The following is a 17,472-nucleotide window of genomic DNA, read 5'->3' as shown; positions in this document are numbered from 1 at the left end:
AAGGTAAGCAAAAAGGGTGTGCTACAAAGGTTGGCTGGCGTGGGTCGCAAAGGTCGGCGGCGTGGGTCGCGAAGGTTGGCCGGATAGTAAAAGTGGGTCCCGGGAAAACAAGTTTGAAAAACTCTAATGTAAAGGCAGCAGATAACTACAAACCCGGGAACTAAGACCAGTGAGTCTCACATCAGTTGTACGGAAACTATTGGAGAAAATTCTGAAGGAGAGTATCTATATCCACTTGGAGAGGCATGATTTGATCAGGAATAGTCAGCATGGCTTTGCCAGAGGGAGGTCATGCCTAACAAATTTGATTGAATTTTTTGAGGCTGTGACCAGGTGTGTAGATGAGGGTAGTGCAGTTGATGTGGTTTACATGGATTTCAGCAAAGCCTTTGACAAGGTGCATGTGGGAGACATATAAAGAAGACAAATGCACATAGGATAAAGGGTAATTTGATAAGGTGGATTCAAAATTGGCTTAGCTGTAGGAGACAGAGGGTGATGACAGGCAGCTGCTTTAATGACTGCAAGCCAGTGACCAGTGGCGTACCACAGGGATCTGTGCTGGTCCCCTATCATTTGTCATATATATACAACATAGATGACTATGTGTGGGGTAGTAAGTTTGTGATGACGTAAAGATTGGCTGGGTGTTAAAAGTGAGGTTGAGTGTCTTGGATTACTGTAAGATATAGACGGTCAAATGGGCAGATATGCAGATGGAATTTAACCCTAAAAAGTGTGAGGTGATACACTTTGGAAGGAGTAATTTGACAAAGAAGTGTTTAATGAATGGCCTGATACTGGGAAGTTCCGAGGAACAAAGGAACCTTGGCGTCTTTGTCCGTAGATGTCTGAAGGCAGAAGGTTAATAGAGTGCTGAAGAAGGCATATGGTACATTTGCCTTTATCAATCGATGATGTGGAGATGCTGGCGTTGGATTGGGCGGGCACAGTAAGAAGTCTTACAACACCAGGTTAAAGTCCAATAGGTTTATTTGGAATCGCTAGCTTTCAGAGAATAGCTCCTTTATCAGGTCACTCACCTGGTGTTGCATGATGTCTTGCTTTATCAATCGAGGCATAGATTACAAAAGCAGGGAGGTCATGTTGGAATTGAGAACTACAGCTGGAGCACTGTGTTCAATTCTGGTCGCCACATTATAGGAAGGATGTGATTGCTCTGGCGGGGGGGCAGAGGAGATTCACCAGGATGTTGACTGGGATGGAATAATTCAGTTATGAAGAAGAGAGGTTGAATAGGCTTGGGTTGTTTTCGCTGGAGCAGGGAAGACTGAGGGGGTGACTTGATCGAGGTGGAAAGGATTATGAGGGGCATGGACAGGTTAGATAGGGAGCAGCTGTTCCCTTTAGTTGAAGGGTCAGTTACGAGGGGACACAAGTTCAAGGTAAGAGGCAGGAGGTTAAGGGGGATTTGAGGAAAATTCTTTTCACCTAGAGGGTGGTGACGGTCTGGAATGCACGGCCTGGGAGGGTGGTAGAGGCGGGTTGCCTCACATCCTTTAAAAAGTATTTGGATGAGGACTTGGCACGTCATAACATTCAAGGCTTTGGGCCAAGTGCTAGCAAATGGGATTAGGTAGGCAGGTTAGATGCCTTTCATGTGTCGGTGCAGTCTCGATGGGCCAAAGGGCCTCTTCTGTGCTGTGTCATTGTGTGATTCTGTGATAACTAGGAAAACCATCACCTGGAGGCTCCCCTTCAGGTCACCCACCTTCCTGACGGAAATATATCGCTGTTCCTTCACTGTCACTGGGTCAAAATCCTTAACAGATTGGTGGGTGTACCTGCACCTTAAGGAGTGCATTGGTTCAAGAGGCAGCTCATCACTACCTTCTGATGTGTTAGGCAGGTTGGTTCGATGTTGACTGCAACTGGATGCAGTGAAACTAGAAACAGACGTCTGACACAGGAAATGATCCAACACTGTTTTATTTAACTAGTGGACTGCTGTACATGTTCAGCTGTGGGTTGACACTCTACTAATCTAACTGATGACCTCTTACTGGCTTGACCAGACTTACTAGCTACCGCATGGTGATAGTGCTCACTAGCTTGTGCACTCTGACTGTCTCAGTAGCTGGGTCCTGAGAGGGAGAGTCTTAATGCCCTGTGGGCTTTATAGTAGTGGTGCCCTGTCTGGTGATTGGTTGTTTTGTGTTGTGTGTTCATTGGTCATCCTGTGTGTCAATCACTGCCTGTCTGCATCTCATTATATACATGAGTGGATATTATGACATCTCCCCTTTTTAAAAATAAATTTTGGAACGTGGAGGTATATACATGCCTGACTATGTACAAGTGGTGAGTTAATGAACATATGTACGTGGGAAATTTACAAGAGTTAAGTCTATAGATACAGTCTTTGAGGTGGGCAACAAATTCTTGTCGATCGCCGCAGAGGTGGAGCAGGAGACGCCGGCACTTAGACAGGTGGGATTGCTGCCATTGCAATGATCTCATGGAGAGGCGGGATCGCTGGCAGATCGGTGGCCTCGTGGCAGGAGACGTCTGGAGGAAGCATGATAACCGGCAGAGCAATGCGGTCAGGTGGTGGGCGAGGAACTCTTTGCAGCACCCTCCTGTTGCGCCGGAGAATGGAGCCGTCAGCCATTTGACCTTGGGGTGGCCTTCCTGACAACAACAGCTGGGGCTGACCAGCCTCCCTCAGGCAACTGGACGCGAACAACATCTGCTGGAGCCAGCGCAGGCAGATCTGTGGCATGAGCATCATACGTGATCTTCTGCTGGTCCCTGGATCGCTGCACTTTTTGCAGCACAGTGAGGTGGTCAAGGTCCGGAATATGGATGGCTGGAACAGTCGTCCTCGGGTTGCGGTTCATGATCAGCTGCGCCGGAGACAAACCAGCCGACAGAGGGGTTGCCCTGTATGCCAGCAGCGCCAAGTTGAAATCGGAGGCCGAGTCTGTAGCCTTGCACAACAACAGCTTGACAATATGGACTCCTTTCTCGGCCTTCCTGTTTGATTGCGGGTAATGGGGACTGGAGGTGATGTGACTGAAGTTGTAGGAGTGTGCAAAGTCGGACCACTCTTGGCTGTAGAAACATGGACCGCTGTCACTCATCCCTGTGAGTGGCATCCCATGCCTGGCAAACGTCTCTTTGCAGGCTTTCATGACTGACTTGGACGTGAGATCCGACAGTTTTACCACTTCCGCGTAACTGGAGAAGTAGTCGACCAAGAGCATGTAGTCACGCCCATTGGTGTGAAAGAGGTCTATCCCCACTTTAGACCATTGAGAGGTAACAATCTCGTGCTGTTGCAGTGTTTCCTTGGGCTGAGCCGGTTGAAACTTCTGGCAGGTTGTGCAGTTGAGGACCCTGTCGGCAATGTCCTGGCTGATGCCCGGCCAATAAACCGCTTCCCGAGCTCTGCGTCGACATTTTTCGACCCCAAGGTGACCCTCATGGATCTGCCTGAGCATCATAGCTTGCATGCTTTGACGAATGACGATCCGATCTAGTTTAAGAAGGATTCCCTCAACAACCATTAACTCGTCCTTAACGTTAAAGAACTGGGGACATTGCCCCTTTTGCCAGCCATGGGCGAGGTGTTGCATCAAACGTTGCAGTAGAGAATCTTTGGCAGTTTCTTCGCTTATTTTGACCACTTGATCATCAGTGGCTGGGACGTTGCTGGCACACAACTGCACCTGTGCCTCCATGTGGCAGATGAAGTCGCCCTGTTCAGAAGGCGTGGTGATGGATCGGGATAGGGCATCCACAATGATCAGCTCCTTACCCGGTGTGTAGTTGAGTTTGAAGTCATATCGGCGGAGACGAAGAAGAATTCGCTGTAGCCGAGGTGTCATGTCATTTAAATCCTTCTGGATTATGTGAACTAAAGGCCTGTGGTCTGTTTCCACCATGAACTTTGGCAGGCCATATACGTAGTCATGAAACTTGACTATTCCTGTCAGGAGAACCAAGCACTCCTTTTCGATCTAAGCATACTGTTGCTCGGTCGGCGTCATGGCCCTAGAGGCATATGCCACTGGAGCCCATGACGAGGAGTCGTCTCGCTGGAGGAGCACTGCCCCAGTGCTGTCCTGGCTTGCACCAGTAGATATCTTGGTATCCCTGGTTGGGTCAAAGAACGCCAGTACTGGGGCTGTGGTGAGCTTCGCCTTCAGCTCAAGCCACTCCTTTTCATGTGCGGGCAGCCACTGGAACACTGTTGAATTCTTTACGAGATGCTGGAGGACCGTGGTGTGTACTGCCATATTGGGAATGAATTTCCCGAGAAAACTTACCATCCTGAGGAAGCGGAGGACAGCCTTCTTGTCCTCCGGGGTCTTCATGGCATTGATCGCCAGCACCTTGTCGGCGTCAGGTTGCACACCCTGCTGTGAAATGTGGTCACCCAGAAACTTGATCGCGGCTCGATCAAATGAGCATTTGGCCCTGTTGAGCTGGAGGCCTTTTTCATGAATCCGCTGGAAGACCTGTTTGAAGCGAGCAATGTGATCCTCGGGCGTTGTGGACCAGATGATCACGCCATCCACATAGACTCGCAACCCCTCGCTTGCACTCCATCATTTGCTCCACAATGCGATGAAATACTTCGGAAGCTGATATGATACCGAAGGGCATGCGGTTATAGCAATAGCGGCCGAACGGAGTGTTAAATGTGCCCAGCTTCTGACTGGACGCGCCCAGCTGTATTTGCCAGAAGCCACGGGAGGTGTCTAGCTTGGTAAAGAATTTGGCATGAGCCTTCTCACTGGTTAACTCTTCACGCTTCGGGATCGGGCAGTGCTCGCGCATGATGTTGCGGTTCACGTCTTTGGGATCAATGCAAATGCGGAGTTCACCAGAGGGTGTTTTTAAGCAGACCATGGAGCTGACCCAGTCTGTTGGTTCCGTGACCTTTGAGATGATGCCCTGGTCTTGGAGGTCTTGTAGCTTTTTTCAGATGATCCTTGAGAGCAGCTGAAACCCGGCGTGGTGCATGGATCACTGGGGTGACGTTCGGTTTGAGCAATATCTTGTAGTGATATGGGAGTGTGCCCATTCCATCAAACACATTGTGGTATTGTGTGAGAATGTCGTCTATCTTGGCCTGGAGATTCACATTGGGGGAGGCAGTCGCCGGTGTCGAGGACATGGTGTGGACTCGCTGGACCAGATTCAGGAGTTTGCAGGCGCGAGCACCGAGCAGGTACGCCCTGTCAGGCCGGACGATCTCGAATCGTAATGTTGCCTTGATTTCCTTGTGAGATACCCCTAGCTGACATGATCCACTGGCAGGTATGGCATTGCCAGTGTAGTCAAGGAGCTGGTAGGCTGGTGGAAGAATGCTTGGTTGGGCATGGATGCTGTCGCGATCTGATTGTGATATGAGGTTCGCAGACGTGCCGGTTTCCAGTTTAAATTGGATGCGAGCCTGGTTGATTGTGAGGACAGCACACCACTCGTCGTCGGCATCCACATTGAGGATCGAAAGGCGGTTTGCAGGTGCGGTGGAGACCAGCTCGCATGTGGTTATGATGCCCACCCGATATGGAGACTCGAGGCAGTCAGCATCGGAGTTTGTTGGGCAGTCAGGATCAGAATTCTGCATGCCTTGTTGTACCGAGCGGACACTTCTGCACCGCAGCTGGGATCGCTGGCTGATGATCAGTAGAGCGGACCTGCAGAAGGCCGCTTAATGGCCAGGCTTCCCACACTGTATACATCGCCGTCCTTTGGCTGGACATTGCCACTTTAAATGGGCGGACACGTCATGACGCTGACGTCAGCATGTTCTGTGCGCCATCGCGCGTGCGCAGTGTGGTCGGCTGACGTACGCACCTGCGCATTAGGGTTTTCGGCCTCGTCGTCCACCCGGAGGTGGCGCGCATGCGTAGGGATCCGGGAAAAGTGTGCAAAACAGCCACTCTCCTCGATGCTCGGGCCTTGCATTTTTGGAATGGCCTGCACCCGTTCTGCCTTGTTGGAGGCCAGTTTCGCAGTTTCTGCCGCCCTGGGGCGGCATTCTCCCCTACCCAGCGTGACGGAGGGTGCAGGTGTAGGGGAGTAGCGCCAACCACTCAGGGGTCGGGCCTCCCCACCTTTGGGGGCCAGCCCCGTGCCGGAGCGGTTTGCGCCAGAAGACTGGCAGCGGGGCTGGCCGCTGACGTCACTGGCGGCGCATGCGTGATGTGGGGTTCTCTTCCGCTTCCGCCATGGCGGAGGCCGTGGCGGACGCGGAGGAAAATAGTGCACCCAGGGCACTGGCCCGGAGTCTGAGCGGGGGGCCCCGATCGCGGGCCAGGCCACCGTGGGGGCACCCCCTGGGGTTCGATCGCCCCCCGCCCCACCCCAGGACCCCGGGGGCCTGCTCGCGCCGCTGATCCCGACATTCCAGAGGTGGTTTAAACCTCGGCGGCGGGAGAGGCCTCCCAGCGGCGGGACTTCGGCCCATCCGGGCCGGAGAATCATCGCAGGGGCCTCTCTGATCGGAGTGGCGAGATTCCAGCCCCCGCCACTTCCCGGGTGGCAGAGAATCTCTGCCACGGCGGGGGCGGGATTTTCGGCGGCCCCAGGTGATTCTCCGACCCTGCTGGGGGTCGGAGAATTTCGCCCCTGATGGGAGTAATGATTCTTGGCATGCTCATGGACTATGCATGTCTGAATAGCGACGGAGAGGGTCAACTGTTTGATTTTGAGGAGCTGCTGCTGCAGGGAGTCGGAGTGGACCCCGAAAGCAATCTGATCCCGGATCATGGAATCAGCCGTCGAGCCATAATTACATGACTGCGCCAGGATGCGGAGATGGGTCAAGAAGGACTGAAAAGGTTCATCCTTATCCGGAAGCCTCTGTTGGAAGATGTACCGTTCAAAGTTCTCATTCACCTAAATGTCGCAGTGGCAGTGGAATTTTAGCAGAACTGTCTTGAACCTCGTCTTGTCTTCGCCATCGGCAAACGTAAGCGAGTTGTAGATATGGATGGCGTGATCCCCCACAGTCGACAGGAAGAGCGCGATCTTCCTGGCATCCGATGCTGCCTCGAGGTCAGAAGCCTCGATATACAGGAGGAACTTTTGCTTGAAGATTTTCCAATTGGCGGCACGGTTGCCGGAGATGCGGAGCTGCGGAGGAGGCTGGTGTTTTCCATTTCGCTGTCTGGCTGCTTGCTGGTCGTTGCATATTCACTCGAGGTAGGTTCGTTAGGATTAATAGCACTCTGGTACCATGATGCGTTCGGCAGGTTGGTTCGATGTTGACTGAAACTGGATGCAGGGAAGCTAGAAACAGACGTCTGACACAGGAAATGATCCAACACTGTTTTATTTAACTAGTGGACTGCTGTACATGTTCAGTTGTGGGTTCACTCTGACTGTCTCAGTAGCTGGGTCCTGAGAGAGAGAGAGTCTTAATGCCCTGTGGGCTTTATAGTGGTGGTGTCCTCTCTGGTGATTGGTTGTTCTATGTTGTGCATTCATTGGTCATCCTGTGTGTCAATCACTGCCTGTCTGCATCTCATTACATACATGAGTGGATATTATGACACCTTCTATGTGCAGCAGGGTGGCAAGGTGGTTAGCACTGCTGCCTGACAGCGCCAGGGACCTGGGTTCATTTCCAGCCTTGAGCGACTTTGTGGAGTTTGCATGTTCTCCACGTGTCTGCGTGGGTTTCCTCCGGGTTCTCCGGCTTCCTCCCACAGTCCAAAGATGTACAGGCTAGCTGGATTGGTCATTCTGAAAATGCCCATTAGTGCCCCGGCATGTGCAGGTCAGATGGGGTTACGGGGATAGGGTGGGGGAGTAGGCCTCGGTAGGGTGCTCTTTCAGAGGGTCGGTGCAGACTCGATGGGCCAAATGGTCTCCTTCTGCACCGTAGGGATTTTTTGGTTCTGAAGGGAAATTATGGATGGGAAATAAATGCTGGCCCAGCCTGCAACATTCACATCCCACAAATGAATTTTAAAATGTGTTACGATCCTGGATGGGAGCCCCCGCCTCTGCGCTTGCTCTGCATTTACCAACTCAAGCTTCGATATTCCATCAATTGAGCATTGATACTACAGGATGACAGGTGGGGCAGATTTTATCTTCACCAGATTTATTCACCACATTGTGGATCAATGAGTCAGAGGCCAGAGTGTTTGTAATTGAATGGAAATTGCAATCCTTACTGTGCAGAGTGGTCAGGGTAACATTGCAATCAATCTTTCTCAGCTACCTTGTTGACCTGGTCTTCTCAATGCTAAAGATTAATACGGTCAGCGTTTAATTATTGCCATCCACTGTCGCTAACTGCATCCATGGATTTGATTGTCTTTCTCTTCGAAGAGAAGAGAAATAAACCCGAACGCAAACCCAGTAGGAAGTCTTGCTTTTGACATTACCCGTCGGATCTTTGATGAAGCCAAGCTCACTGTGTAAGTGTTAAGACCTTGCGACCTTAGCCAATAACTCTAGGCTGACACTCCAGCGCAGGGCAGCCGTAATGCTGCACTGTTGGCAGTGCTGCCTCTTGAATGAGACGCCAAACCGAGGTGGCATCCATCCTCGCTCAGCGGGATGTATGTGATCCCTCGGCACCAGTCGAGTAAGAGCAAGGGACTTATTCCCCAGTATTTATCCCTCAGATGACATTGGTAAAAACAGATTATCTAGTTATTATCAGATTGCTGTTTGTAGGAACTTGCTGTATGCTAATTGGCTGCTACATTACAACAGTGACAGCACTTTAGTCACTTTACTTGGTTGACTGGGAAGTGTTTGGGGATGTCCTGAGTTTATGAAAGGCGCTATATAAATGCAAGTCTTTTTCTTCCTCTTCTCTAACAAGAATAATCTTCAACTTACCTTTGGCTGAGTCTCTTTGGCTCCATTGCTAGTGGGAATGATCAGAGCCTGGACATCCTATGCTCCAAGTACTTCCAACCTAAGGTGGCAATCATGGCTCCAAGGATCCTAATTGGCATATTTAAAGGGTCCTAGTGTCTTAGGCAACTAGGCTTTTGTTCCCGAAGATCGGCCCTTTTCAAAAGGACAGAAGCCTGCTGAATTTGGGTTAGTGGGGTGGGAAGGCCACCAACCCCCTTTTGACCTAATTTACACCAAGTTAAACTTGACCCCAACAGTGGGCACGCTGAGGAACTACACGGACCAAAAATGTGGTTTCAATCCCCAACGATGAACTTAATCCCCTGCGGCTGTGCTCTGGTGCACTGAAGCATAATTCATTCCTGTGAACCCCTTGTTCAAATTTGATTCCTTCCGTTTAACCTGTCAAGGATTAGTTGTCAGCTCTCACTGTCAATTCACAGTCTTGTCACGAAAGGCTTGGGACACCTCAAAGAAGTAAACAGATTCATTTGACAATGAAAAGCATCTCTAAAGACCCGATAGACCTGATAGTGGGACATAAATTCTCAGCACGGTCTTGAGGGTGATATTATTGATACGTGAATCGTAAATAATGGAGGTCTGAGGGTCTAGTGTTCCAGAGAATAAGATTATTATTGTAGAATAAAATGGAAGTATGAATGAAAAGCATGCTTTTCCGGGTGTGCTTTGCACTTCCAGGAACATAGGAAGAGGAGTTCCTCAACACCTCAAGCCTAAACCACCAGTCGATTAGATGATGGATGATCACAACCTTAACTCAATTTACCCACCTTGGTTCCAAAACTCCGAATATTCTTGTCTAACTTTATACCAGCTGTGGCTCACTGGGTACCACACTTTCCTCCACAACACAGCGTTTGGATTCCAGTCCCTCTCCAGGCCTTAAGCCCAAAAATCCAGCCTGGCACTCGGTGCAGTACTGATGGACAGTCAAAGGTGTGGTCTCACGAATGAGACTTTAAACTGAGGCCCCATCGACCAGTTTGGGTTGAGGTAAAAGGTCCCACAGCACTATTGTGAAGTTGGTGGTGGTGCTGGGAGGGGTGGGGGGGGGGGGGGGGGGGGAATTGTCACATTGCTATTTGTGGGGAACTTGCTATGTACAAATTAGCTGCTGCATTTTCTATATTACAACAGTGACTACACTCCAGAAGGTATTTCATTGGCTGGAAGGCACTTTCAGACATCTGGTGGTTGCCAGAGAGCTGAATAAATGCAAGTCCTTGTGTCTAATTCCTTACCAAAATCCAGATGAGAAACAGCAATGTAGACCAAAGGAACTGTGTTGTCATCAAGCACGGGGGGCAGCACGGTAGCATTGTGGATAGCACAATTGCTTCACAGCTCCAGGGTCCCAGGTTCGATTCCGGCTTGGGTCACTGTCTGTGCGGAGTCTGCACATCCTCCCCGTGTGTGCGTGGGTTTCCTCCGGGTGCTCCGGTTTCCTCCCACAGTCCAAAAATATGCAGGTTAGGTGGATTGGCCATGATAAATTGCCCTTAGTGTCCAAAATTGCCCTTAGTGTTGGGTGGGGTTACTGGGTTATGGGGATAGGGTGGAGGTGTTGACCTTGGGTAGGGTGCTCTTTCCAGGAGCCGGTGCAGACTCGATGGGCCGAATGGCCTCCTTCTGCACTGTAAATTCTATGATAATCAAGCAGTTCAAGATTAGGTTTTTGGTAGTTATAGCCCTCCTAACATTTCCTGATCTGGTCTAGAATATCTGTTGGTGTTAACAGGAGGCTGTATTCCTTCCAGTGGAAGTTTGATTTTTTTAATGTACGCTGATAGCCACGGAAACTATCTCACAGTCAGGCTTCAGAATTCCTTTGCTCTCCAGTGGCGTCAGTAAGCAATAGGGTTCTGAGAGAATGCAAGCTCTCCTCCAGGACTGGGAGGGTGGTAGCACTGGTTGGTGAGGCAGCGGAGAGAATGCAGGGCATCAGCAGTAACCAAACAACAAGATGGTCCTTGGCATGTCTATCAAGGACATCCCTCCGTCAACCAATGTTGTCCCACCAAAAGGAATGGAATCATATCTTGTGCCCTTTGTTAAGAAGGTCAATGTCACTGCTTGATATCACAGAATATTGGGGGATCTTTTGAATCCACTGGAGAGGGGAGGCCTCAGTTTAAAATCTCACCCAAATAACAAATCCCCCTTCAGAGCGCCGCTCCTCAGTGCTACACTGCAGGCGTATGCTCAAGTTACCACAGCAGGACTTGAACCCACAACCTCCAGACTCAGGGACTGTGAACTGAGACTGGGAGTTAATGACCAATGCTGGAAAGGTTCAGTGAAAGGAATCAAGTTTGAACTCACTGAGCCAAAGCAGCAAAGGAAGCGACACGGGGCACTACTTTCTCTGGAACATTTGTCCATGATTGCAACCTCCTCCTCCTGCAATTACTACCTTGCCACTGGACAGGGGGGCCCAATACTAGCCCAGCTTGGACAAGAGAGCTGCAACAAGGTGGCACTCAGAGGCGGCATGCCACACCAACCATTGCTACCACCCTCCCAGCCCAGTAACTCTAAATTAGGGGAAGGACTTAAAATTGCACATGCAGCTACATGAGACAGACTGGTACGTAAAAGCATTGCGGCTAAAACAAATCTGAGGACCAGGTATGAGGGGGAAATGATGACTGGTGGTAATGTCACTGGACTTGCCATGTAGAGGCCCAGGCTAATGCTCTGTGGGCGCGGGTTCAATTTCCCACCGGGGCAATTAATTAATCCAAAAATATATCTGGGGTATAAAGTTCGTCCCAGCCATGTTGACCATGAAACAATCATCCACTGTGGTAAAAACGCACAGATATATTTTACGTCTTACCAACGTCCCTCAGGGAAGGAAATCTGCGTCCTTACCCGGTCTGGCCTACATGTGACTCCTGACCCACAGCAATGTGGTGACTCTTAGCGACCCTCAAAGAGTTATTAGGGATGGACAACAAATGGTGACGATGCCAATGAGATCCATATCCCAGGAAAGAATAAAACATATAGAGAATAGACAATGATGCTGACTTACTTGTTAAAGTGGACGTCCTGCAGGTCAGGAGTCTGCAATAATTTGCTGCTTTTTTGAGTAAGGTGTAAGATTCTTTGATTTATGTCCTTATTGCCTCAGGTTAATCCAGGGAACTACAGACCGGTGAGCCTTCCATCAGTGGTAGGGAAATTACTGGAGAGAATTCTTCGAGACAGGATCTAACTCCCATTTGTAAGCAAGTGGTTGCATTAGCGAGAGGTAGCACGGTTTTGTGAAGCGGAGGTCGTGTCTCACTAACTTGATAGAGTTTTTCGAGGAGGTCACAAAGATGATTGATGCAGGTAGGGCAGTGGATGTTGTCTATATGGACTTCAGTAAGGCCTTTGGCAAGGTCCCCCATGGCAGACTGGTACAAAAGGTGAAGTCACACGGGATCAGGGGTGAGCTGGCAAGGTGGATACAGAACTGGCTGGGTCATAGAAGGCAGAGAGTAGCAATGGAAGGGTGCTTTTATGATTGGAGGGCTGCAACTAATGGTGTTCCGCAGGGATCAGTGCTGGGACCTTTGCTGTTCATAGTATATATAAATGATTTGGTGGAAAATGTAACGGGTCTGATTAGTAAGTTTGCGGACGACACAAAGGTTGGTGGAATTGCGGATAGCTATGAGGACTGTCAGAGGATACAGCAGATTTAGATATTTTGGAGACTTGGGCAGCGAGATGGCAGATGGAGTTTAATCCGGACAAATGTGAGGTAACGCATTTTGGAAGGTCTAATGCTGGTAGGGACTATACAGTGAATGTTAGAACCCTCAAGAGTATTGACAGTCAGAGAGATCTTGGTGTACAGGTCCACAGGTCACTGAAAGAGGCAACACAGGTGGAGAAGGTAGTCAAGAAGGCATACGGCATGCTTGCCTTGATTGGCCGGGGCATTGAGTATAAGAATTGGCAAGTCATGTTGCAACTGAATAGAACCTTAATTAGGCCACACTTGGCGTATAGTGTTCAATTCTGGTCGCCACACTACCAGAAGGATGTGGAGGCTTTAGAGAGGGTGCAGAAGAGATTTACCAGGATATTGCCTGGTATGGAGGGCATTAGCTATGAGGAGGGGTTGAATAAACGTGGTTTGTTCTCACTGGAACAAAGGAGGTTGAGGGGCGACCTGATAGAGGTCTACAAAATTATGAGGGCATAGACAGAGTGGATAGTCAGAGAAGTTTTCCCAGGGTAGAGGGGTCAATTACTAGGGGACATAGGTTTAAGGTGAGAGGGGCAAGGTTTAGAGGAGATGTACAAGGTAAGTTTTTTACACAGAGGGTAGTGGGTGCCTGGAAGCCGCTGCCGGAGGAGGTGGTGGAAGCAGGGACGATAGTGACGTTTAAGGGGCATCTTGACAAATACATGAACAGGATGGGAATAGAGGGATGCGGACCCCGGAAGTGTAGAAGATTTTAGTTTGGATAGGCATCATGTCGGCGCAGGCTTGGGGGGACTGAAGGGCCTGTTCCTGTGCTGTACTTTTCTTTGTTCTAGGTGAAAGTTCTGCACAACTGGCACATTCTGGTCAATTAACTACTTTGCTACTTCAGTTTCCAAAACAGTAGAAGCCCACATGTTAAAATAATTTGGAGGCTGGTGCATTCTGACCATTTTATATTGTTTATTACCAGTGGAGAAATGTATCTACACAGTCTTGTATCCAAGTATGCATTTTCTGCACTTCCTGTTTGCCGTATCTACTTCCTGTTGTCACACCTTTGCTCCAACACTTCCCTTATTGGCTCAGAGGGAAACCAGTAGCAAATCAGAATTGAAGAGGCCGGGAACCTGCGAATCAAAAGTGAGGAAAGCAGCTGGGAAATGAGCAGCTCTCCAACTGGATCACTCAGTTCCAGATTTCATTACAACCCTGGTCCAAATATGGGCCCAATTGCTACACTCCAGAGGTGAGGTGAGAGTGACTATCCCTTGATATCAAGGCAGTATTTGATTGAGTGTGGCATCGAGGAACCTTGGCAAAATTGCAGTGAATGGGAATAAGTGTGGGGGGGGTGGGGGGGGGGGGGTTCTCTCCGCTGACTGGAGGTGCACCTCGCACAAAGGAAGTTGCTCGTGGTTGTTGAAAGACAATCATCTCGGATGCTGGTGCAGAAGTTCCTCAGGACATTATCACACTCCTGACTTGCACCTTTATTGGCAGGTTTGAGAGAGCCAGGAGATGAGTTGCGTTGCACACCACCGGATTCCCAACCTCTGAGCAGCTGTTGCAGCCACAGAGTTTATTTGTCTGGTCCAGTTAAGTTTCTGCTCAATTATAAGCCACAGGATCTTGTAACTGGAGGATTCGGTATTAGAACGTAGAACATACAGTGCAGAAGGAGGCCATTTGGCCCATTGAGTCTGCACCGACCCACTTAAGCCCCCACGTCCACCCCATCCTCACAACCAATAACCCTTCCTAAACTCCCCGGACATTAAGGGCAATTTAGCATGGTCAATCCACCTAACCTGCACGTCTTTTGGACTGTGGGAGGAAACCGGAGCATCCGGAGGAAACCCACGCAGACAGGGGGAGAACGTGCAGACTCCGCACAGACAGTGACCCAGCGGGGAATCGAACCTGGGACCCTGGACCTGAGAAGCCACAGTGCTATCCACTTGTGCTACCGTGCTGCCCTCAATGCCATTAGTAATGCCATTGAATGTCAAGGGAAGAAAGCTAGATTTTCTCTTGTTGGCGATTATCATTGCCTGGTATATGTGTGGTGTGAGTGTCTAATGTCATATCCTACCCAGCCATCTTCAGCTGCTTTATCAATGACCTTCCGACCAACATAAGGTCAGAAGTTGGGATATTCACTGATAATTGCACAGTATTCAGTTCATTTTGCAACTCTTCAGATATTGAAACGGTCCGTGCCTGCATGTAGCAAAACCTGGACAACATTCAGACTGAGGCTGATATGGAGCAAGTAACATTCACACTGCACATGTGCCAGCCAATGACGATCTCTAACAAGAGATATAAAGATGGTTAAATTATTACACTCTCAATATTGTCCAGAAAGTTAACTGGACCAGACATATAATTACTGTAGCTACTACATCCGGTCAGAGATGTGTAACTTCTGATTCTCTAAAACCATCCACCATCGATAAGGCATAGTTTAGCAGTGTGATAAATACTTTCCACTTGCCTAGATGTGAGCAGTTCCAACAAGATCGAGCCCATTCTCAACTGTAAACATTCATTCCCTGCACCACTCTCTGTGCGGAGTCTGCACTTTCTCCCCCTGAGGGCGTGGGTTTCCTCCAGGTGCTCCGGTTTCCTCCCACAGTCCAAAGATGTGCAGGTTAGGTGGATTGGCCATGTTAAATTGTCCCCTAGTGTCCAGGGATGCGTAGGTTAGGTTAACAGGTTATATGAGTTGGGGGGAAGTGGGCTTGAGTAGAGTGCTTTTTCAGATGGTCGGTGCAGATTTGATGGGCCAAATGGTTCCTTCTGCACTGCAGGGATTCTATTCTATTCTATTCTAGTGCATAATGACAGCAGCATGTACGATATACAAGATGCACTTAAGCAACTCGTCAAGGCTCCTTCAACAACACCTAAAGGACAAGGAAGCAGGCACGTGGAAACACGACCACCACTACCACTGCACCACCGTGCTGCCCCACCTCCCCCTTTCTCCTCATTTCGACAGATTCTGGGTACCCCCCAGTCTGCCAACACACTCGTCCACCTCCCAGTCTGACCATACCTCAGTTCAGTTCTCAACAGTTCTATCAAACCTTTGATTCCCTTCTCACAGTGCGAGAGCACAGAACCTCGGCAACAGCATCAAGAGATTGTATTTATGTAGCACCTTTAACATACATACAGTGCACCACAGAGGCATTCCAAATCAAAAAGTTGACTCAGAGCGACATAAGGAGGTATTAGGGCAGATGAGCAAAAGCTTGGCCAATGACGTGGGTTTCAGGATGCGTCCTAAAGGAGGAGAGAAATGTTGAGGTGTGGAGAGATTTCAGGAGGGAATTCTAGAGATTGGCGCCTTGGCAGCTAAAGACACCAGTGCTGGAGGGATTAAGATTGGGGCTGGTCAAGAGGCCAGAATTAGAGCAGTGTCGATACCCCAGTGTGGGGCTGGATGAAAACACCGAGACTGAGAGAGCCAAATCCAGGGAGGGATTGGAAAACAAGGGTGAGGATTTTAAAATCAAATCATTCGAATCACTACAGTGCAGGAGACGACCATTCAGCCCATTGAGTCTACACCGACTCTCTCAAAGAACACCCCACTTAGGCCCATGACGCACCATATCCCTGCAACCCAGAGCCCCAACTAACCTTTTAGACACTGAGGGCAATTTAGCATGGTCAATCCACCTAACCTGCACATCTTTGGACTGTGGGAGAAAATCGGAGCTGACACGGGGAGAACGTACAAACTCCACACAGAGAGTGACCAAAGGTGGGAATTGAACCCTGGACCATGATGCCTGTGAGGCAGCAGTGCTAACCACTGTGCCACCGTGTTGCCCCTGACTGATTAACTGAGAACCAATATTGGTCGGCGAGTATGGGGTAGTAAGCTAACAGGACGTCTTGCACAGTAAGTCATGGGCAGCAGAGTTTTGGATGACGCTAAGTCTACGGAGAGTAGAGTATGGAAAAGCAGCCAGGGGTACATTGGAATCGTCATGTCTCCAGGTAAAAAAGGAACAAATGAGGGTTTCAGCTACGGATGAATTGACGTGGGGCGGAGTCAAGTGATGTTATGAAAGTGGAAATAGGTGGTCGTTGTGACGACATGGAATCTCCATTCAAAATTCCAATGTCAATCTTTATAATGGAAACTGCTCAGGTAAATTTATTATGCTGTAATTAAAATCTCCCACCAATAGGGGGCCCTGCATCACCCCAGCTTTGTATTCCCCAGTTTTTCAGTCTGTACTGCAGAGAAACACTCCAACCAACACACTCTTCTGCTTCTCTGTTCTGCTCTGTGATGTTAACGAAAACAAATAATGTATACTGAAAAGTATGTTGCAAAAATTAGGACAGAATGTATGCCTTAAAATTGGTTGCCTTGCCTGTGTACGCTGGTCTAATTATCTCCCATTATTTCTCCTCATATACTACACTTGACCTCAACTCCCCACCTGTCGCGCCACATTTGTTAGCTATTGTACTCAGTACATCTTTTTTGAGTGATTTCATAGAACATAGAACAGTACAGCACAGTACAGGCCCTTCGGTCCACGATGCTGTATCGACCATTTATCCTATTCTAAGATCAACCTAACCCACACCCCTTCAATTTACTGCTGTCCATGTGCCTGTCCAAGAGTCGCTTAAATCATTTCCGTGAAATCTTCAAGTTTAGCCTATCACATAAAACTTTGGGACTTTTTAACTCTTAAATTACCTCTATGCCGTTCTCAAAATTCTCATCCTCATTTCCAAGTCCCAACAACTCTACAACCTCCTCCGGCTTTCCATCTCTCCGAGATACCTGCATTTCTTCAATGCAGGATCTTGCGCATCATGGATTTTAATCGCTCTGCCATCGGCGGCCT

The 17,472-nt window shown here is 49.2% G+C and overlaps 1 protein-coding gene across 3 annotated transcripts in view; it reads right to left on the bottom strand.

Moving 5' to 3' along the window:
• The window catches only part of grid2 (glutamate receptor, ionotropic, delta 2), a 1,198,200-nt gene that overhangs the window by 12,478 nt on the left and 1,168,250 nt on the right, over nucleotides 1-17,472 (bottom strand). Inside the window, exon 16 of one of the 3 annotated variants that reach the window (XM_038792752.1) lies at nucleotides 13,538-13,716. The exons of the other annotated variants lie outside the window; for them this stretch is intronic. Within the exon in view, the coding sequence (XP_038648680.1) occupies nucleotides 13,672-13,716 (45 nt within the window). The 3' untranslated portion in view covers nucleotides 13,538-13,671. Of the gene's footprint in view, nucleotides 1-13,537; nucleotides 13,717-17,472 lie in introns of those variants that run through there. 3 annotated transcript variants of the gene reach the window in all.

The sequence above is a fragment of the Scyliorhinus canicula genome, chromosome 3, assembly GCF_902713615.1.
Source record: "Scyliorhinus canicula chromosome 3, sScyCan1.1, whole genome shotgun sequence".
Taxonomy (NCBI): domain Eukaryota; kingdom Metazoa; phylum Chordata; class Chondrichthyes; order Carcharhiniformes; family Scyliorhinidae; genus Scyliorhinus; species Scyliorhinus canicula.
This window is presented reverse-complemented; position numbering and strand designations above follow the sequence as displayed.